The 20,446-nt window shown below is 40.6% G+C and overlaps 3 protein-coding genes across 6 annotated transcripts; 2 read left to right on the forward strand and 1 right to left on the reverse strand.

Moving 5' to 3' along the window:
* Positions 1 to 70: 70 nt before the first annotated feature.
* Positions 71 to 10,057, reverse strand: mfn1b (mitofusin 1b). 2 transcript variants are annotated; one of them, XM_029148828.2, is made up of 18 exons: positions 9,918 to 10,057; positions 9,206 to 9,362; positions 8,992 to 9,127; positions 8,407 to 8,569; positions 7,436 to 7,560; positions 7,137 to 7,245; positions 6,443 to 6,550; positions 6,172 to 6,325; positions 5,927 to 5,994; positions 4,663 to 4,784; positions 4,281 to 4,407; positions 3,996 to 4,100; positions 3,684 to 3,786; positions 2,794 to 3,020; positions 2,471 to 2,650; positions 2,159 to 2,355; positions 1,764 to 1,898; positions 71 to 1,052 (listed from the first exon to the last, which is right to left on the reverse strand). In XM_029148828.2, exons 2-18 carry the CDS (start codon positions 9,351 to 9,353, stop codon positions 983 to 985), a joined length of 2,277 nt encoding a protein of 758 aa, XP_029004661.1. In that variant the 5' UTR covers positions 9,354 to 9,362; positions 9,918 to 10,057; the 3' UTR covers positions 71 to 982. The 2 variants fall into 2 exon arrangements, with proteins under 2 accessions (XP_029004661.1, XP_029004660.1); XM_029148827.2 differs by having other exon boundaries at positions 9,801 to 9,966.
* Positions 9,454 to 14,369, forward strand: plaat1 (phospholipase A and acyltransferase 1). Of its 3 annotated transcripts, none has more exons than XM_029148901.3 (6): positions 9,454 to 9,532; positions 11,959 to 12,010; positions 12,718 to 12,767; positions 13,054 to 13,192; positions 13,590 to 13,858; positions 14,165 to 14,369. In XM_029148901.3, exons 3-6 carry the CDS (start codon positions 12,741 to 12,743, stop codon positions 14,264 to 14,266), a joined length of 537 nt encoding a protein of 178 aa, XP_029004734.1. In that variant the 5' UTR covers positions 9,454 to 9,532; positions 11,959 to 12,010; positions 12,718 to 12,740; the 3' UTR covers positions 14,267 to 14,369. The 3 variants fall into 3 exon arrangements, with proteins under 3 accessions (XP_029004734.1, XP_040926182.1, XP_029004738.1); XM_041070248.2 differs by lacking the exon at positions 9,454 to 9,532 and adding an exon at positions 11,797 to 11,848; XM_029148905.3 differs by lacking the exons at positions 9,454 to 9,532; positions 11,959 to 12,010 and having other exon boundaries at positions 12,720 to 12,855.
* Positions 14,370 to 14,593: 224 nt separating this feature from the next.
* Positions 14,594 to 20,389, forward strand: ftsj3 (FtsJ RNA 2'-O-methyltransferase 3). The gene is made up of 21 exons (XM_029148821.3): positions 14,594 to 14,801; positions 14,934 to 15,039; positions 15,244 to 15,290; positions 15,378 to 15,457; positions 15,621 to 15,720; positions 15,850 to 16,044; positions 16,134 to 16,249; positions 16,351 to 16,455; positions 16,649 to 16,749; positions 16,933 to 17,013; positions 17,107 to 17,247; positions 17,395 to 17,530; positions 17,655 to 17,845; positions 17,971 to 18,103; positions 18,230 to 18,311; positions 18,421 to 18,568; positions 18,649 to 18,743; positions 18,921 to 19,023; positions 19,291 to 19,474; positions 19,583 to 19,677; positions 19,780 to 20,389. Exons 1-21 carry the CDS (start codon positions 14,735 to 14,737, stop codon positions 20,012 to 20,014), a joined length of 2,541 nt encoding a protein of 846 aa, XP_029004654.1. The 5' UTR covers positions 14,594 to 14,734; the 3' UTR covers positions 20,015 to 20,389.
* The last annotated feature ends 57 nt before the right edge of the window (positions 20,390 to 20,446 follow it).

Raw genomic sequence — 20,446 nt, forward strand, 5'->3', positions numbered from 1 at the left:
ACTGTTTATGTACTTTGGCGCAAAGAAAATAATAAAATAACTAGACCTATGCAAAGATGGATGGAAAAGCTTCACTAGATACATTTTAATGTAGCTTTAAAAGATTTAAATGCACACAAAAAACAACATCATACAATTGATTTACCTTGTGGCAGATTTAATACAGTCTGGCAAATCTAGAGGTACTTTTGCACATTTAAGAGACAACATTATAAAGTGCAGACTGGTGTAATTCTCCTTTGAGTCCAATATAGAAATAAAATATAAAATGACTTACAAAGCTTTTTAAAATGGAGCATGAGTCCACAGTATTTTAAAGACATGACCCTGCCTAACTACTAGATCTTTATACTTCAGGAAAAAACTCATTAAATGAATTTATTTTTGCTGCTAACATACAATAGATCATGTGCCTGAACAGACAGACAATCTTACAGACAAACTTCATTTTCTTCAGAAAAGTCCAAAAAGGCATATTCACAGTTACAAGCACTGTTAGTGTCAAAATATAGCACCCAAGCACAGGTAGCTTCATGCCAACAGAGTTTATGGTCTGCGTCACTGCACACTTCACTGTTACAGGCAGGTTCTAACAGTGGCTTCACTGCTGTCTCTCAAGCACCTGAACAACCTGGCTGAGGAGGAGAAAACTGCTGTCTAGGCCTTTACTCTCCTTTTCCCTTAGAGGCAAACAGTTTGTTTTGTAGTCACCTGCAAATTGACTTTTTCCAATCAAGCAACGGGACTTTTATTTGCCAAGCTGTAGACAATTAATGCCTGATAAGTAACTCAATAATTTGCTGATTATCAAAATTTATATTCTGTTGATATACTAAAATCATAATCTGTTTGCCTTTACCCTCCACATTAAAATTGTGGTGTAGTTTGGGCAATAGGGAGGAACGGGTGTGGTGAGGTGGTGCTGGGCTGAGGAATGTTTGGCCCAACATGAACCAAACTGGAGCAATGAAGAGAAGGTTCATCATTGCTGAATCTGCAGGTACTGGTTTGTAAATGCTTCCAAGTGTCTCTCCAGCTCTGTGGCTTTGTGTCTGCAGAGGAAACACATTCAGTTTATCAGATTGGATGCAACCACTTACTAAACAAATCTGTTAATTTTGCATCAGAAAAATGACCTACAACCACCTGCCTTATTTATACCTGGTCAAACTTTTAAGGCACTTTTTAGAAAACTAGATATTTTCAAACTACCTTGTGATTGGAACATCATCATACTATAAAAATTCATTATATGGAGATGTATTACACAGATGTGTAGCAATCCTGAGCTAAGAGAAAAACAAAAGACAAATCTAGTAAATCTGACTAAATATTGACCTATACACTCATTGGCCACTTTATTAAGTACACCTGTAAAGTTTGATTCAAATCATACACAGCAACTTTGCCTTTCTTTCTACTTCTACAAGGTTCCAACCTCTCTGTTTTAAGTTGAAGGTCTATTCAGGCCCCAATGGGCACTGGAATCATACTGGCTACCACATTTAAAAAGGAGTGAGAGGGCTCAAACACTGGAACCACCTTTTGTTATAACATTGTAGAAATAAATGTCAGAGTTGATGTACTGGATTTAATTAAGGTGCACCGGTGTTCCTTATAAAGTGGAGTAAAGTAAGTGTCATTTGTTTGCACTGATCCTTAATAATCATTCACATCCTCTTGAACATTCATATTCACAGACATCTCCTACGCCCTGACCGCTCCACCCTCCTTGATGCCCCCAATATAATAACTGCACTGACCGCAGGCACTTGGAGCGGCTCTGGACAGTCTCCAGCTGATCTATCTTGACTGTCAGTTGGTGAATTTCTTCCTCCAGCTCTTTCTGCGTCTGGTCCACCTGCTGACAGAGCTGCGCAAAGGTCGTAGCCATCTCCCTGGCAACACAGAGGGCACAGCGTCACGCTGCTTATTTATTTAGCCCCGCTACAGAGGGAAAGACGGGGTGGAGCACAGCAGAGGGTGTGGCAGGGCTTTGTATGTGTAAATTAGGAACATAATGAGGAGTCAGGCTTTGTCAGTAGGTTAAATACCAAGAGTAATTACTTTCAACACCTTTTTACAGTCATGAAAAAAACACACTGCTCAGTGTGGTTCTAGTCAAAAGACATCAATGATGTGTTATATTAGGACTTACTGTTGAACTTGGTGGCTGCAGTTACTACTTGTAAAACTGACGATGAGCTGCAGTTTCTCCGTTGCATAGTCCACGAACTGGCGCTTCAAAGTGCGCTCCTTCGCCTTTGTGGTCCAGGTGAGCCTCTCGTACAGGTACAACAAGCCATAAAGCGAGGCTGACAGGGCGATCAGCCTCCAGCCAACAGTTTTCCACACCTTCCATAGAGACAAAGTAACTGGGTTACATTAGTTGGCCGGTCGTTGCACGTTCTAGGTATCCTTCCAATATGAAGTTAAACATTTCTGTCAGTTTGTGAAGCTAACAACGTACCACTCCTCCAACAATGACAACGCTCATTGAAGTGCGGGAGGTGAGGGAAGCCACATTGGTTGCCATGGCTACCATAAGGTCCTCCTGCGTCATGAGGGCTGTTTCCTGGTTGGGCTGTGATGCAATAGAAGGAGGTCCTGAGGAGGGTGTACAAGCCAGGGGGAGCGCTGGGCGAGATGCCTGAGGAACACGCAATTGATCAAATACTTAACTGTTTGAAGGGCATTTATGTCAAACAGGCCTCATCAAATCACTCTTGACTTACACAAAGTCACACTGTAATTTACAATAGATTTAACAATATATCCCACTCCAGTGTGTACCTGGAACTTCTGGTCCACCAGTTTGAGTGCCCGTTGAGCGTTGGCAGATCCCAGGAAGCGGTGGACTAATGCTGTCCAGCCTAATGAAAACTGAAACTCTATGTTCTCCTGAAAGTCACTGCAGATTGTGGCACAATTCAGGTCATAACTAAGGTCGAACTTCCTGCTAGGCGCCAGCATATGAACCTGATTATGGGCCGCAGAGGGAAGCAGGGGATGCATGCTGTCTAGAGTAAGAGAAATTAAAAAAAACACAAGAACAAAAAACAAAAATGGAAAAATATTACTATTGCATTCAAGTTAAAAGATTTGAATTTGAACCTAAAGCACAATATTATTTAGAGAACATTACTGTAAAATGAGCCTAACTTTATATGTTCATCTGACTGAGCAATGTATTTTTGGCATTACAGGGATGATTGCATTCAGTGAGCTCAAATATAGCAGTGGGTGGGTTTCAGATCATAGTCTGCATGCCTAAAGGGTTGGGTCTAAGTTTAGCAGGACTCTGAAGGACTGATAACTGAAAAATAAGGACTGAGGCAATTCCTTTGTAAATATGACTTAATTGTTAAGATTAAAGAGAGATATACAATGGTTCATTTTATTTATTTTTTCTCCCTATTTAATTTAAAATATCTGAAAAACACTATAATTCCTTACAGTTATTCTTAATCTAGGTTTTCATAGTTCAAAATGACTTCTACAACCTCACACTGCAGTTGTGCTGCTATTTATTATATATTTTTAGGCTAATTCCTTGTCATTTAGGTCAGTGATGTGTCCGGAATTTGAACAGATGTGTTGTTGTTAACCTCTGACAATCAACCTAGTAACCTATTACCAAGGTAATGTAATTACTTGTCCATCTGTTGCTGAATTTAAGTTACCTATCATGTATCTCTGTGAGGATTGAACAGATGCGTTAATAGCATTGGAGCAGCGGAAGGCCAGGTTCTTTCCCATCCCCTCCTCCACATGAGACAGTAACGCCTGCCAAAAGCAACACGGGTCAGAGGTTCTACAGAAAGCAGTCAATGAAACAGACCAAAGTCCATGTCACACTAAACTTTAATGTATGTATGCATTGACATAAATCACCAGTGAAACTGTAAATTAACCACTCTTCAGGTGTTGCACTGATATGAGGCAAAAAAGTTAAACCTGGGAATATTTCCATGAGATGCTATGCTTCTACTTACAGACTTGTAGAGCTTGAGGACATTAGGTGAGGGGTGGAAGTCAGCATGGAACTCATCGACAATAACATGGAGACGACAGATCTCCTCCTCCATTGCGCTGGATACCTAATAGACACACAACCAAGGCCATCAGTCAGCTGGATTAACAAGTGACAGTGCTCCATCGATTACACTGTACTTTCACCAAAGGTTCATTATCTGTACATCACCAAGTCAAGATGAGTCCCAGTAGTGCAGCTACAGGGACGTAGTTAGGGACATTTCAGTAAATATCATCTACAACACCTTGGACTCCACGTCCTCACTGATTGCTTTAATCTTCATCTTGATGTCATCAATCAGCAGGTTGAGTTGATTCTTGACAAACTCCAGTCGGTCCATCTGATTCTCTCTGTCCTCCAGTGCCGCTACTCTGAGGCCCCGACCCACCAAAAGGGAAACAATGTCACAAATGCAGGTGCAACACAAGAAAAAAGCTTTTGTGATTAACACTTGAGATTAATTATCCACTGAGAATTATGTTAATTGCTCAGTTTAGCAACCAATTTACTTACAAGATACAAGGTTGTAAAGAGTTTAATAATTTTCTTCTACATTTTAATGGAGACAATATTATTACTGTGTAAGATCACTACCATTTAATAATTAAACTGTCTTGAGTACCCACCTCTTCTCCGCTGCCTCAATGTTGATGGTATCCATGATGCTCTTGACTTTTTCTGTGATCTGCTTGGCCCTGATAGTGTGCTGCTCAAACTTTGTTTTCACTGCTGACTGCGAGATACACTCCTGCGAGGCCGTAACACACAAGTTACTGTGACAGTTCTAGAGGCTGCTTCTGGGTAGGGTGCCCCCACACCGCTACCAGGGACAAGCACCAGACAAGACAGACACCTGCTACTTTTAACTTAACATAAGGTTCAAAAAAACATGGAAACAAATGGCAGCAGCAGAGTGTGCGTCTTGTGTCCCACAGCCCACATTTAGAAGTCACAGTAATGCGTTGGTAAAGCCACAGAAAAAAATCTTAAACACAAATACAACCAAGAATGCACATAAAGAAACACAAAAGTAATGAAACATGTACCAGTAGAGTGCCAAGTAATTTTTGAATGAATGAAGTGTATTGTGTCATTTTTAAAAGGTCTGTTGAATGTGGAAATTAACGGTTCTAATCTGCTGCAAGACAGATTCTTTCCATGAGTCATGTATAAGAATTATGTTATGTATGCTGTTATGTACCGAATGATATATATAGTTTGACCTAATGAAAAACATTCTCAGCAGAGAATCAACAAAACACAAACCAAAGAAACCTCAATAAAATCTAATAAAAATAGAAACAAAGGAATGTCCTCGCCTAAGTGAATCTAGACTTCAGCAATGAAGACGCAAGTTGATGGGAAAGGCACAGGAGTTGGTCTGGAGGTCTCTTCGAGCTAAGCAGCACTGTTAGAAGACCGCCATTTATCTGCCTCTTTATCTTTATTCAGGCAAGATAGCAAAAGTGCAAATAGTTTCTCAAATACCAAATAGGTTTAAGGAACTAAACAGGAAAGTCAGCTCTATTTCATTGTCTAATGAAGCAGCCATTGTTTGTCAGGGTCCTTTGGCAACCCCCCTACACACACACACTCCCATGTAGTAACAAAATTCTCATGAGTGGCAGCTTAATGTCAAAACTATTCTTGGCTCTTTCCATTACAATAACGGCAGTGTTTATCAGCAGGGCCCCGATCCTCTGTGTAAACAGCTGTTTCAATGTCTTTCTGGGAGCAAATACAAAATCTGTGTTATTTAAATGCATTCCACGATAATTGAAAAATGCCTAAATTTACTCTAAAGTCTGCCTCATTCATGCTGGAAAAGCATGCTGGATTCTGTGATTATAGTGATTCAACGACAAGAAAACCACACTGATAAACACACACCTCAAACCTCCTCTCGAAGCTCTGGAACTCTTTCAGCCTCTCCTGGAAACCCTCAGCCAGAGCTCCACCTGATGGATAAAATGAGGACATTACATAAACCACTTGTAACAGCTTTTTTCATAACAGTCATCATTTCGTTGGTTTTGTATCTTTGTATAAAAAGAAAATCTATACTGCAGAATGTTAATAACTCAATACAAAATATCGTTACTGAAAAATACTGAGCACAAGTACAGGTCCTTCACCTGTTTCAGGCATGCCCTGTGCACGCTGCATGCGTGAGTTGAGCACCTCTTTGGCAGAGATGAAGAATATGTGATTTGGTGCCTGCTCACGGTTCACAACTTTCAGCTCCTCAACCAGGAAGTTGACACAACGGTCTGTGTGCTGCTTTCTCACCTGAAAACAGACGTAGGAGTCACTACTGTTCGTGTTAATACTGGCCGGGGTTCCAACAAATACCCGTATATAAATGTTTGTTGTTTCTGACATCAGAGATACAGAGGGGCGACTCACATCCTGCATATACTCTGGTTCATTCGCTGAGGCGTCCCAGCGATTGTTGAGGATGAAGATGTTTGGCTTTGACAGGCGTTCATTCACTTTGTGGAAAAAGTGTTTTTCCTAAAACATAAAAGGAGGAAGCAAAGTTAATATTGAAGAAGGGACAAAAAAGGTTTTTTGAACCAGGCCGGATCTCTTTTTGCATGTGTACTTTAAATGGTTTACCTAATGCCTAGGTTTGTTTACATTGTACAGCCTAGAGAATGTGTTTGCTTTGAGCTGCCCCCAGATTAAGGAGCTGTCTGATTAAGTGTGTGTCCCGCTTCACGTTGCATGAATGCCTGAGCAGATAAAAACGAGAGTGGGGCCTGTGTGTTGCTGAATACAAACACAGGCATCCCCATTCTCTGCTTTGTTAGGAGCTCAGCGAGGGAAAACATCCACACTAGCTATTTTATTACATGCATGTGATAAGAACTGCAGCAGCTAAAGACCTCTAGCCTTGATTTTGAATACGATGCAATTTTATAACTTAAATAAAGCAAAAAAGCCAGGAGTAGTTATTTAATCTCCAAATTTGTACACATAAAATAGTGAATGCTTTTAAAATTATTCTAACTCACTAGACAGAGGATCAATCAGAGAAACCTAAATATCAAGACACTGTAAACAAGATACTGGCAATATGATGCTTAGACTCATTTACCGTGTTCATGAGTGTGGATTCAGAGTTCGCCACAAGCACAAAAACGTCAGCGTCCAAGCAAAACTTGTCGATCCAGCTGTCCAGTTCTGATGTTACGTCTGTCCCTGGGCTACAGGGTGTAAGAAGGGTCAAAAGGTCAAATGAATGACTAATAACATGTTTAATTATACATCAGTTACTACTTTTTTCAGGACATTATAAGACTGAACATATGTTATATGACTAGAGCTATAAAAAGGATGCTTACAATGGTCACTGAAAATGAAAATGATAAAGATCTGATTAACATAACTCGTTACCTGTCTACAAGTACCAGGTCATCTCGAAGCAAAGCACACTTGGTCTTCGGCCAAAACACACGCACAAGACAGCCGGCATCCAGACTCTCATCCATGTGAAGTGCATGAGCCAGCTGATTAACAGTCTAGAGACATATTATAGATGTTAATCTACCGGAAGTTGTATAATTTCTGATGAACATTATCATTTTTCTTCCAGGCCAAATTATAACTTTTTCACTCTGACAATCCAAGTCAAAGGCTCCTCTGAACAAAAAGACAATAAGAAAAAAATTAAAAGAAAAAAGGCAGATTCTTTGTTGTTGTGGTTGATTCTTTGCCTTGCCTGGGTTAAAGTTACTGGTCAAGACACCCACATGAAGCTTTAATTTCAGACATCTGACACTACAGTAAACGTCCAGCATTCCTCTTACAGTTCACGCTTTCCTTCAGGATGTAGAATGTTCTCAGTGCTGTTTCAAAAACCACCACTCAGCTAAACACAAACATCAAGCAACAATAATCTTTTCTATGACAACATTATAGCTCGTAAAATTAAAAAAAACTTTCTTTATGAAAAAGCCCCCACTAAATACAGTAGGTGCTATTTGTCTGTAAACCTCTCTTTTTAAATTGTAATTAACATGCTTTTATTGTTCTTTATATCTATAATGTTGCAGATATGTAAAGGTTAAATAGGCATTTCTTTCTCTCAATAATTAATCGATAAACGTTTGTGAAGAAGTACAACATAAACACCAACAAACAGCAGAACTTTATCTGGGCTGACAATTGATTAAAGGCCACAGATGGTCAAATTAACATCAACAGCAGCACACTGTGTATGTGCGTGTGTGTTTGGGTTAAATCTTATCCTTAACCACTCAAGCAGAGGCTCTAAATAGCTTTCAGAAGCTGAGAGCAAGCATGCCACACCAACTCTCAGTTATCAACAAGTGTGAACGAAGAGCCACAGTGCAAAACAAATGTACCTTTATGCTCTTCTCATCCTCTGAACCCTCAGTTTTGAGGTAGGCTCTGTCATCATCTGTGCCCTCTACACTCAAGAAGCAGTTAGTGGTGTGGCCGATACCACTGGGCAGCACACGGTCCCGCAGCATAGCATTGATCACTGTGCTTTTACCATTACTGGTCCTAAAAACAAACACAACAGTCACTGCGTAAATATGGAGCCAAATTTTTCCTCTTTCAGCTTTAAACAAATAAACTGGTTGTATGAATTATGTGTAAACTGAATTAACAAGGGGGAAACTGCATATACCAAGAACAAAGACAGAGTGAAAGAAATAATCCATTACGATGTTACAACATTCGTGTTTTTTTTCTTTGAGTTTCAAAAACACAACTATGAATAAACTAATATCAAGTTAAACTCAATAATTAGACAATGAATGAGGTCACTGACCATTGTCACTTCTACAAGTTGAATTGAAGACTAAAAGTGAAAGTTTGAATTTCAACCATTACATCTTAAAAAAGTTAATTATCACATTGGAGAAGCGTTCTTTCAAAACAAACTGTAGACAAATAGGTTTCAGACGTTTAAATGGCAATACCTGCCAAAAAAGGCCACTTTCATGTGTCTGCGTGCCAGAACATCCCTGATGATAGCAAGTTTGTCAGCATACGCCTGAATCTCCAACTTCTGATCCTCAGTGGCAATGTTCTCCAGAGCCTTACTCCCACATGTGTCTGTCAACACAGTTGCATAAGTCATGTTGAACAAAGTAAGTACTACTTGATCTGACACACACACACACACACACACACCTTCTACAAATGCTGAAGTCTCCTTCACGTAATCCAGAATTTGTTCAAACACTTCACTGATCTTCTTCTTTGCCACAACAAAGTGCTTCAGAGGAGAAAACTCCCCCCGAGCTGAATCTGTCCGTCTGAGAGGAGGAGCAGCAGCCATGCTGTTGATCTGGACACAGAGCCGGGTCAAAAAGGTCAAACACACATATATATATGTCTAAATATATATATATACATATGGAAGTGGACGTTATAGCTTATAGACTGGCCAATGTGTATGACTCGCTGCTGCTCAACAACAACAAGGTCGCTCTAACGTCGCAGGAGAGCGACTGACAGGTAAACACGTTAGCAAGTGACGTGCATTAAGTTTTAGTTAATAACAGAAGACAGTAACACAAAAGTATAACGTAAAATAACTAGAACTTATTTTTATATGTAATTAAACTAATATGCACATTTATGTTTTCTCAACTAGTTGTATCTAAGGAAGAAATAAAACTTTGTGTCAAACGATTGGACACACGTTAACCCATCGTTAAGCTAGCCTTGGCTAACATTAAGCTAGCATTAGCGCCGCATGTGACAAGCGCTAATATTTCCTTACCGCAGTCCTAAAAAAGCCAGCGGCAGTTTGTCATAACACATAAAAAAGCAGCCAGGGCAACAAAGACACAGAACTCCGTTGCTCTCCGGTAATTTTGTAGCTGGTGACCTGCCTCACCGTCTGTGTGTATCCTGTGACAGCAGCACTGTCAAGCTAAAGGATAAGCTCATTACAAAATAGACGAGCAGTTCCGGGAAGACTTTCACAATAACAGCCCGTTCGCCATCGTGCCATGAAGATAAGGATTTGAATGCGTTACGATAACATTTGATTAGGTTTCTACTGACTTGCACGTACTTTAAACCTCTGTGGTTGTTATCTTCAAAACGCAACTGATTTATTCTGATTCATAGTTTTGATTTATCAGGGTGCCCGGTTGTTTTTTTCTTTTGTTATTTTGAATCAACTTAACTCTCTGGTGCATTTTTAGTATAAACAAGTGTTACAAAAATATTACAAATACAAAACTATTTCGACTCAAAATATAACGATACACCGTGGTAACTACCGCGAGCTTGAAGAAAAGGTCGCTGTTATTAACGAGATACACGTTGTACTAATAAAGTAATAATACACAATACATATCCAATAAAGATATAAAAGAGCAAACATTAATTTGTTTGCTTTTATTCGTCACCGAAAAACAGAAACCTGGCAGCAAGTGTCCATGACTCGTCATAAAATATACAATAAACCAAAAGAAAATTGTTATAACTTGGTCAATTAATGCGATGATTGACTTTCTACACCGACGCATTCTGTTCTCTGTTCTCATTCAAGTGTCGTGCAATAACGTGACTCCCTGCAAAAAATCCGTTTAACGGTTTAACTCTATGACACGAAGCCAGGACTCTGCGGATCTACGACTCATTATTGCAGCTTTATGTTTGTCCTACGTGTGTTTACGCCACATGTTGCGTCTGTATGAAACAGCACGAGGGACGAGGACAGTGTTCACTGAATGAAACGAGACGTTTTGCAGCCAGTTTGGGGAATGGTTGTTTTTGGAGATGTGGGCAATTCCGTGGGTGGGGAGGTGCAGGCCAGGGTTTTTTCTGACACATTAACTGAATGGTAGAGAAACTCAGGAGGGCTGATGATGAGGGCAGTGAAGGAGGACACGTCGCAGAGGCAGGAGTTTCAGAGCAGCGTGAGGATGAGGTGGTGCATTGGCTGTACTTGGCCACTAGATGGCGACACCTCGCCCGCATATGTGAGCAGGGGAGACTGGGTGAGGGCAGGGATGGACCGCTGGTCAAGTCTAGTGAATAATATGTTGGTTAATAAGTTCTTCACCCACTTCCAGTTCCCCTCAGCTGTGAGTGTGATTTTTTTTTGTTATCCTATCTTCTCATGGGGGGTGTAGGGGCGCTGTGATAGCCTTACTTAAGGGTATTAGGAGGATGAAGACCTTCATGTGAAACGTTTCCTATTTTGAGTCATCAGTTCCTGTGGTCAGTGGATTTCCACTTGACTATATGCGTTTAGTTGCCCAGGTGTGTTGCGTTGTCGGCTTGATTCATTGAAGTTCATCCAGGTCTCTTGCATATCTGGCTATTTGCCTGCTTTATGCCATTAGAATTTGCCATACGATATCTGGTTAATCAAATCAGTATTAGCTCAACATGCAGTATCATGAAACCGATACGCAGGTCTTTACTGTATTGTTCACCTGTCCATTCATTATTTAAACTGCCCCCTTCTGGTCAGGGTCTCATGGGACTGGAGCCTATAATACATTACAGTCAATTCTTTTCTCCCCTCATAGATGTTTAATAATAAAGAAGTCCCATTTAAAGTTGCTTCAAATTCAGGGAACTTGTGAACAGGGCTCTGAAGCCCGGGGGCCAGATAGCCCTACAAATACAACAACTCACGTGTGACGGCTTTGGGAGCTCACACTAAGTCCTATTCAGAGGAGTGGGTTGTGAATGAGAGAGGAAACGCCTCTGTGAGTATATGCACGCGTCACTTCAGCAGCTGTGGCAAAGTAACATCTGTCAGAGCAACAGACACTGACATCCCTCCAACAGAACCCACAGCCTCTGGTTTGGCTTCAGGATTCTTACTAGAAACCACTTGTCAGCTCAGAAACTTGGAATCGATCTAATTTTTCTCTTTTCTTGCTGGACATTTCTTTTTTTGTGACTATTTGTAGGTTTATGATGGAGAATTAAAATGGTGAGGAAGAAAAAGCTGCTTGTCTTTGAGTAAGTATGGTATTTTATACAATAGTTATGACGTTGATGTGAATTTATTATTTCTATAACTTCAATACATTTAATGCTACAGGCAACAGAAGTGATGCTGTTGTCAAAGACTTATGAGTTTGCTTTTATATTTTACAAATTGCTTCTATATAGAATGTTCTATGTAGTACGTACTGATGTAGTGATGCCCATGTAATGCAGACAGAGATATGGTTCAGTCAATAACAGCTTGTTGTTTTTGCTCGTTGCTCCTGAACAGATTCTGATCCAAACTAAACTGTAGCGCTGACAGTCATTCTGATGCTTTAGTCACTTGTTATTTCAAGGAATCAAAGAATAAATTCTTTTTTTGCATGTTTTGACCATTTGAAATAATGTGGGTTCAAACTATTCTTCTGTCAGTTTCCCTATTGTCATGTTGCTTTTGTGACAGCATAGGTCACATACAAGTGTATTGTGTGTGTGTGTGTGTGTGTGTGTGTGTGTGTGTGTGTGTGTGTGTGTGTGTGTGTGTGTGTGTGTGTGTGTGTGTGTGTGTGTGTGTGTGTGTGTGTGTGTGTGTGACCTGCACATTGTGCACCAACTAGCAATCTCTTTCAGTTGCAATGTGATTATTTAGGTCTGTGTATTTTTGTATATTTGACCCAAAGCATTTATTAATTTAATGAACTAAAAGCGAAATATTTTGTGTCTTTCTCTGTCTTCAGAATTTGTGGAAGCATGATGTGGGATGGATAAACAACAGCAGAACTCCACTGTAAGCTAAAGGATATCAGTGTAGTACTACGTACTCTTTGTGGTGATGTCATGGTGGAATTACATTGAGCGTATTGACTTCAGACAGAGTAAGCTGTGTCTTTAGGGAGAATTTGAATGAAGAATTTCTTCATTTTTGATTTATCATTTGTCATCAGAGTTGAATAGTTTTAATGTTCAGACTTTGACTTATAAACCAAATGTCTTTTTATAATACACACATAACATTCATGTGACTTTCATAAAGCCAAGTGTGTGGATTGATTATACTGTCACTCATTGTTCAGATGGCCTCTAATGACCCCGACCTTCCTGACCCCTCTGGTGACCCCCAGCCTGGTGACCTCATTGAGATCTTCAGGCCGGCCTATCAACACTGGGCTCTCTACCTGGGAGACGGCTACATTATCAACTTAACTCCTGTCGGTCAGTGGGACGCTCCAGTTCAGACTCCTAATCCAGCTATGGCGACCGCTGTGTGCCAGTCACCTGAGACAGCTGGTGTTACATTTGCTGTAAATGATGACAGTGTTTCTTCTCCTTTGATCTCAAATGTTCCCTTTGGTTTCATTACGAAAACCTCATCATCACTAATTTATTTTTAAAATTACATATATTTAAAAATGTCTTTGTACTTAAATTACAAGAAATTATAAAAATGTTCTTCATATTTTCCATATATTTCTATATAGCCAGAATGTGCCTTAAACACTGTTCATAAAATTCTAGAACAAGAAGAAAATCATATAAAATCATCCCCTTTGACTCAAAGTTTTTGTCTGATAGTTTCAAGTTGAAGCTGTCCTTGTGTCTTCATCTCCAGATGAGAGCCAGGCAGCGGCCATGTCCAGTGTGAAGTCTGTCTTCAGCAGGAAAGCAGTGGTGCGCATGCAGCTGCTGAAGGAGGTGGTGGGAAGCGACACGTATCGCGTCAACAACAAGTACGACCACAACCACACCCCTTTGCCTGTCAGTGAGATCATCCAACGTGCACAAGTGCTCATTGACCAGGAGGTGTCTTACGACCTGCTGGGGAGCAACTGCGAGCACTTTGTTACCCTGCTGCGCTACGGAGAGGGGGTGTCCGAGCAGGTCCTTGTTCTTTATTCTTTCATTCATCATCAAATGCATTTGGCTGTGAATAGGACATTTCAAAATTCTAGATCTCTGTTTTGTATTTTTAAAATGACAACTCCTTTCTAGTGTGACAGTCAGTTTCTTGACATTATTGAAGTAAAAAATTAAAATAAACAGACACATTGTTGCTGTTAATTCCTAAAAACTGCTGCATATATTACTATATGCTGTTTTGCTGTGTGTACAAATGTGTACACGTTATTAATGAAGCACGCTATGCTGTGATCTAAAATCATAAGCTCTTCTCCTTTGCATCCACAGGCTACACGGGCCATCGGCGCCATCAGTTTAGTGACGGCAGCAGCCAGCGCCTTCTCTGTGCTAGGACTGATCAACACACGATCCAGAAACAGGCCCTTCTAAAGTCTGGCGTTTATCAATAAAATGGGCTTGTTTCTTCAGAACAATGTGGTTTAATCTAATAAAGCTTTTCTAAAATCGAAAGCTAATTGTTACTTCTTCATTTTGACACTAGGTTTCACATGCAAGCTCACGAACCTCGGAAAAGCTGCTGCGTAGCACAACATGCAATAAAGATATAGAATATACTTAGCATACTTTAAATGTAAACATTATCTGATGTGCTATAATCCTAGTTCCAATTTTACGACAAAAGGTGGCGACAACGTTCCGTAAAAAATAAAAGAAGAAGAAGAAGAAGAAGTAGTAGTAGAAGAAGAAGAAGAAGAAGAAGAAACGCCGAAAGTGTGACGTCAAACGTCTGCGCCGAGGCAGCCGCACGTGTTGTTTTTATGGACGTTTGAGCGTTTTAAGTTCTCCCAAAGTGTGTTAGCATTTTCTGTTAAAGTCCATTAGAACAGAACTACAAACATGGGGAAGAAACTCAAAGTTGGAAAGACCAGAAAAGACAAATTCTACCACTTGGCAAAAGAAACGGGTAACGTAGAACGATATGTTTAAAACGGCAAGAGTCTAGTGACTGATTAGCTGACTGACTCAGTAAGGCTAAACAGTGCAGTGGATCATGACATGTCAGCTGTCTTATAACGTGTTATCTCTTCGCTTTTAGGTTATCGGTCTCGTTCTTCCTTTAAACTTATCCAGCTCAACCGCAAATTTCAGTTCCTACAGAAGGCTAGAGCCCTGGTCGACCTGTGTGCTGCACCGGGTGGATGGTGAGCTGTCTGTCAATACTTTCTCAGATCATTTGTAATTTACTGTTACTGTCACAGTTTTTTGGGGGGGGAAGTCACTTTGTGTGATTACAGCATTATAGCAAAATGACGAACGATAAATATGAAACTAAACTGTAAATATAGACACTGTTTATGTCTAATGTCGTGCGTTTGTGTTCATATCCTATTTAAATCTGTTTGCAGGTTACAAGTTGCTTCCAAATTTATGCCTGTTTCAAGTCTTATTATTGGTGAGTGTTTTCTAAATCCAGACCGAAGAAGATTTAAGACTGTTCTGCACTCAGAGACTGTAACGCAAAATTCGTTTTCTCTGTCAGGTGTTGACCTGGTGCCAATCAAACCCATCCCCAACGTGGTGACACTGCAAGAAGACATCACCACAGACAAATGTAGACAGGTAAGGCAGCTGCTGCACTCTTTACCTATTTTATGCAGTAATAAAGTAAAATGATCACTGTTAAAATTTCTTAATAGGCGTAATTCTCTAAAAACACAATCTATTGATCAGTTGGTGGTTTACAAGCATGTTTTGAGTAAGAAATTTTCTATTGTCTGTGCAGGCTTTAAAAAAGGAGCTTCAGACCTGGAAGGTTGATGTTGTGTTAAATGATGGCGCCCCAAATGTGGGGGCAAACTGGCAACATGATGCCTTTTCACAAGGTAAATTCAGCTAAAAACGAAACTTTAAACATAATAGTCCCTCATTAATTTATCAGATTGTGATACAGCATTTGATTATAAGATGACTCAAATGTTCTTACCTCCTTTTGTTGACCCTCACACCCACAGCTCATCTGACCCTGATGGCTCTGAAGTTAGCTTGTGAATTTCTTACCAAAGGTGGTACTTTTGTGACCAAGGTCTTCCGCTCTAAAGACTACCAGCCTCTGGTTTGGATCTTCCAGCAGTTCTTTAAAAAGGTGCAGGCCACAAAGCCACAGGCATCCAGGAATGAGTCTGCAGAGATCTTTGTCATCTGTCAGGGTCAGTGCCAACAGCAAATTATTTGTCCCAAGGTTGGAATTTTATAAATACAGTTTACATCTAAATCAAGTTTTCATTTTTGGCATCAGGTTTTGTTGCCCCAGACAAAATCGACAATAAGTTCTTTGACCCTAAACACGCGTTCAAAGAAGTGGAGGTGCAGGTCAAGACAGTGAAGGACTTGGTTCCTGTCAAGAAACCAAAAGTATGTACACTGTTCCAAATATGAGAAAAACAAACCACACAGGCCATTTTGCCTCCAGTATTACATTCATTTCTGATCAAGATTCTCTTCCTCTGTTTAAGGCTGAGGGTTACATGGATGGTGATCTGACGCTCTACCACAGCTTCACAGTGACTGCTTTTTTAAAAGCTGACAACCCTGTGGATTTTTTGAGCAAAGCCAGTGTGGTGAGATATCTGTACTATTGTTCTTGGCCCTTTAAATATTTCAACTAATCACAATTGAGGTTCAGTTAACTTTTGGTGAAAGAAACCAGATTTAATTTAATGCGTTGCTAACACAAAGTAAGTCTAAATGTAGATCACAGTAGAAACATGTGCCTGTCTGTGTTGCTGGTCTGACTCTGTTTACTTCATTCAGATTACCTTTGACAACCCAGACCTGGAGTCTCATGGTGCAACTACTGATGAGATAAAGGAATGTTGTCATGACATCAAAGTGTTGGGCCGCAAAGAGCTCCGGTAAATCTGAGTTTTGCTTAAGAAAACAACTATTTGTACTGTTTTTCCTTTTAATTCACAAAGCAGATGTGCTGCTATGGGAAGGTAGTGAGAAATACCTTTTTAAAGTTTTTACCAATGCTACATTACCCACAGTTATGTGTCTCATGCATGGAATGGCTTTTCTTTCCTACATTTCTCTAGCTTGTTGCTGAGCTGGAGGACTAAGCTGAGAAGATTTCTGGTAAAAAAACTGAAGGAGGCAAAGCTTGACCAGGAGATGAGGTAACTCATGACATTTACCAAAAACGAAATAATCTAAATCTAATGCATTATCTGTCATTGGAAAATAAAAGTTACTTCTGCTTTGTCTTTTAGCTTAGATTGTGATGAAGGTGAAGAGAGCAACTCAGATGAAGAACCAGAGAAGAAGCAGCAAGAGGAGGAGGAGGAGGAGGATGGGGAAACTGAGAGGAAGCTGGCAGAGCTGAAAGCTGAGGAAGTAGCTGAGCTCAGAAGGTACATTAATCTCACCTGGCTCATTGCATACAACAATTTTTGCAGCTTGATTATTAAAACTTTACTTTACAACCTAAAGTGGATTGATAAATAATGATTGTTCAGTTGCTTTATAGCAAAGATCTCATAACGTTCAACCTCCATTAGGAAGAAAAAGAAGCTGCTAAAAGAGCGAAGGAAGCAGAGGGAGAGAGTGGAGCTGAAGATGGATCTGCCAGGCGTCTCTATTGCCGACACAGAGGACTCATTCCTGTTCTCCCTCCACACCATGAAGAAGAAAAAGGTAATATATCTTCCATGTGGGTTGAAATGGAACAAAAGACTGTTTCTTATGAAGATTAAGTGGAGATTTCTTGACTTTTTCTCAAACAGTTCAATGTCTTCTGTTTCTCAATTATGTTCACCAGGTGCTGGCTGATATATGTAAGGGAGACATGCAGGCAGCAGATGCTCTGATAGATGGAGAAGATGACATAAGCCTATCTGAGGGGGAGGATGATGACGATAAAATGTCATTAGACTCAGAGTTAGATGACGAAGACTTTGAGGAGGTGGTGCAGAAGCAGAAAGAGCTGGAGAAGAAGGCACCAAAGAAGAAGTAAGTAATTGTTCAGATCAGAATGTCTAAAACCACACGGACCACCTAAGAATGGGTGTAAGTAATTCAGACAAGGGTGAGATTAAGTATGTGCCCACTAATTGATAGTCCCATCTTTTCTCCAGGGTACAGTTTGCTGAGGAAGAGAATGATGATGATGATGATGATGATGAAGAGGAGAAAGGTGGGGGGCTGCTGGTGGACCTGGAGGGAAAGGATGAGAAGGAAGAGCGAGAGACCAGCCTGTGGTTCAGCAAGGTTTGTCTGCTCACTTAGACAGTTCCTCTATCTAGTGTTGTATAATGATGCCACCTTCTCTCCATTCACCTGATTCGCCAGTTGATTTTTGTGTGATCTGTGATTGTTCTGTATTTTTCCCAACAGGGCATCTTCTCTGAGATTGACCTAGAGGGAGATGCACAGAGTGAACTGCAACAGACTAAGTGGCTCCAGAGCAAAAAAACAGGTGACCATTTACAACAAACTGCATCATTTGTACACATTGTGTAACACTGTAGTTGTCCTGTCCTAAGTCAAGAGCCAATAAACATATTAATGGTTTGGGGTTTTGACAGGAAAAGGCACAAAGAGGAAAGCTGAAGAAGAGGAGAACAAAGTGGTGGACGATGTAGCTATTCTACCAGAAGAGGAAGAGGCAGGACCATCACAGGAAGCTAAAGAGGAGAGTGACAGCGACAGCGATGACAGCAGCGACGACGAGGAGTACGGCCTCATTTATACTGGATGTCTGTAGTTTATTTTTATTGATAATGGTTTAAATAAATGACATTACTTTTTTACAGTGAAATTGCCAGGATGAAACAAGCCAAAGACACTGGTGAAACGTCTGGAGATGGTGACAATGAGGACTTCAAGGTCGTCCCCGTAGAAAGCACCAGTGAGTCATGAACAGCGCTTTTATTCCTGCATGCATTTAGAATGAAGCTACAGTCAGACTAGCAGACCATTTAAAATGCCCTGAACTAGTCTGGAGTAGTGACCAACAAGTAGAGGGAGAAATTATATGGGAATCAATAAAGTTTGGAAACAAACAATGTTTGTCTGTGCTCCTCAGGTAAGAAAGCCAGGATCCTGGATGCAGAAGGTTTGGCCATCGGCTGTCAGATCGCAACCTCCAAGAAAAGAGCCAGAGACCTGATGGACGACTCCTTCCACAGGTGGGTGTGTTGTCCAGACAGTGTTACCTGACGACTTGTAGAACATTAGTCATTAGGTGTTTTGTAAATGCGTCTAACTCTGGGCTCTAAACCAGAAAGAATGTAAGTATAATGTGAGGGGATAATAGACTTCCAAGTGAATCTTTGATGCACAGTGCTCACTTACTTGCTCCTAGTGTTTATCTGTTTGTGTTTCAAAGTTAGAAACCACAACTGCTAATGAACTACGGTACATGTCGATAATAAGCCGATCGCATGCTCCTGCAGGTTTGCTAGCTCAGAGGACGCCTGGGAGGTGCCAGAGTGGTTCCTGAATGATGAACGAAGACATCGGAAAAAACCAGTGCCAGTCACCAAAGAGATGGTGGAGGAGTACAAACAAAAATGGAGGGAGATCGATGCTCGGCCCATCAAACGTGTTGCTGAGGCCAAGGCCAGGAAGAAGAAGAGGGTAAGGCAAACTCTTGAACTTGGTCAAGAAAGATGAGTGGAGAATTATTTATGCTTAGAAAATTTGAAAGTCTGAATAGTTTAATTGATTTGAATGTGACTCCTCCAGATGCTGAAGAAGATGGAGCAGGCCAAGAAGAAAGCAGAGGCAGTTGTTAACACAGTGGACATCTCTGAGAGGGAGAAAATGGCTCAGCTAAAGAGGTATGGTGTTTGAGCTGCATGGTGAAGCAGAACTACACTCTTTGAACTTCTCTAAAAGTGAATTTTGAATCCTTCTGTTTCGTCTCGTCTTCACTCTGCCAGTATCTACAAGAAAGCCGGCCTGGGCAAGGAGAAGAGAGAGGTGACGTATGTTGTGACCAAAAAGGGGGCCGGCAAGAAAGTGAGACGACCCCCGGGCGTCAAGGGGGTCTTCAAAGTAGTGGATAGCCGCATGAAGAAAGACATGCGGGCAGCAGGGAAGAAGGAGCAGCACAATAGAGGCGGCAAAGGAAAAGGCAGACAGTCGAGGGGCGGTAAAGGGAGAAAAGGAAAATAAACACAAGCCGGCATCTCTGTGCTTCCTGCTGACTGCTCACATTAATGTGAGCATCATGGGGCTTTGTGCGTTGTCACAGTTTGAGCTCCTGTAACAAGGACGGGTACAAAACCGAACTATGGTGATCGTCGTGGTTCCTACCGTTTTTTAGAAACATACAACGTTCTTCCATCTCTGGAGATGCTATGATATTGATGTATATTGATTGTCTGTGTACATCTTTCTAAAGATGTACCTGATTTTCCTTGAACTGCTTGATTGCAGTGGTTCTCGAACTGTAATCAAAACAGAAACAACAAGCCGTTCTTCAAAATATTGACGAGAATGACATATAAACAATGATTCAATAAATGTTTTGATGTGTTTAATATTTCATGCAGTGCTTCAGTGTTGATATTTTATTTATCTTTTAGCCTCAAACTATTGCACCAG

This window comes from Betta splendens, chromosome 4, assembly GCF_900634795.4.
Source record: "Betta splendens chromosome 4, fBetSpl5.4, whole genome shotgun sequence".
Classification (NCBI taxonomy): domain Eukaryota; kingdom Metazoa; phylum Chordata; class Actinopteri; order Anabantiformes; family Osphronemidae; genus Betta; species Betta splendens.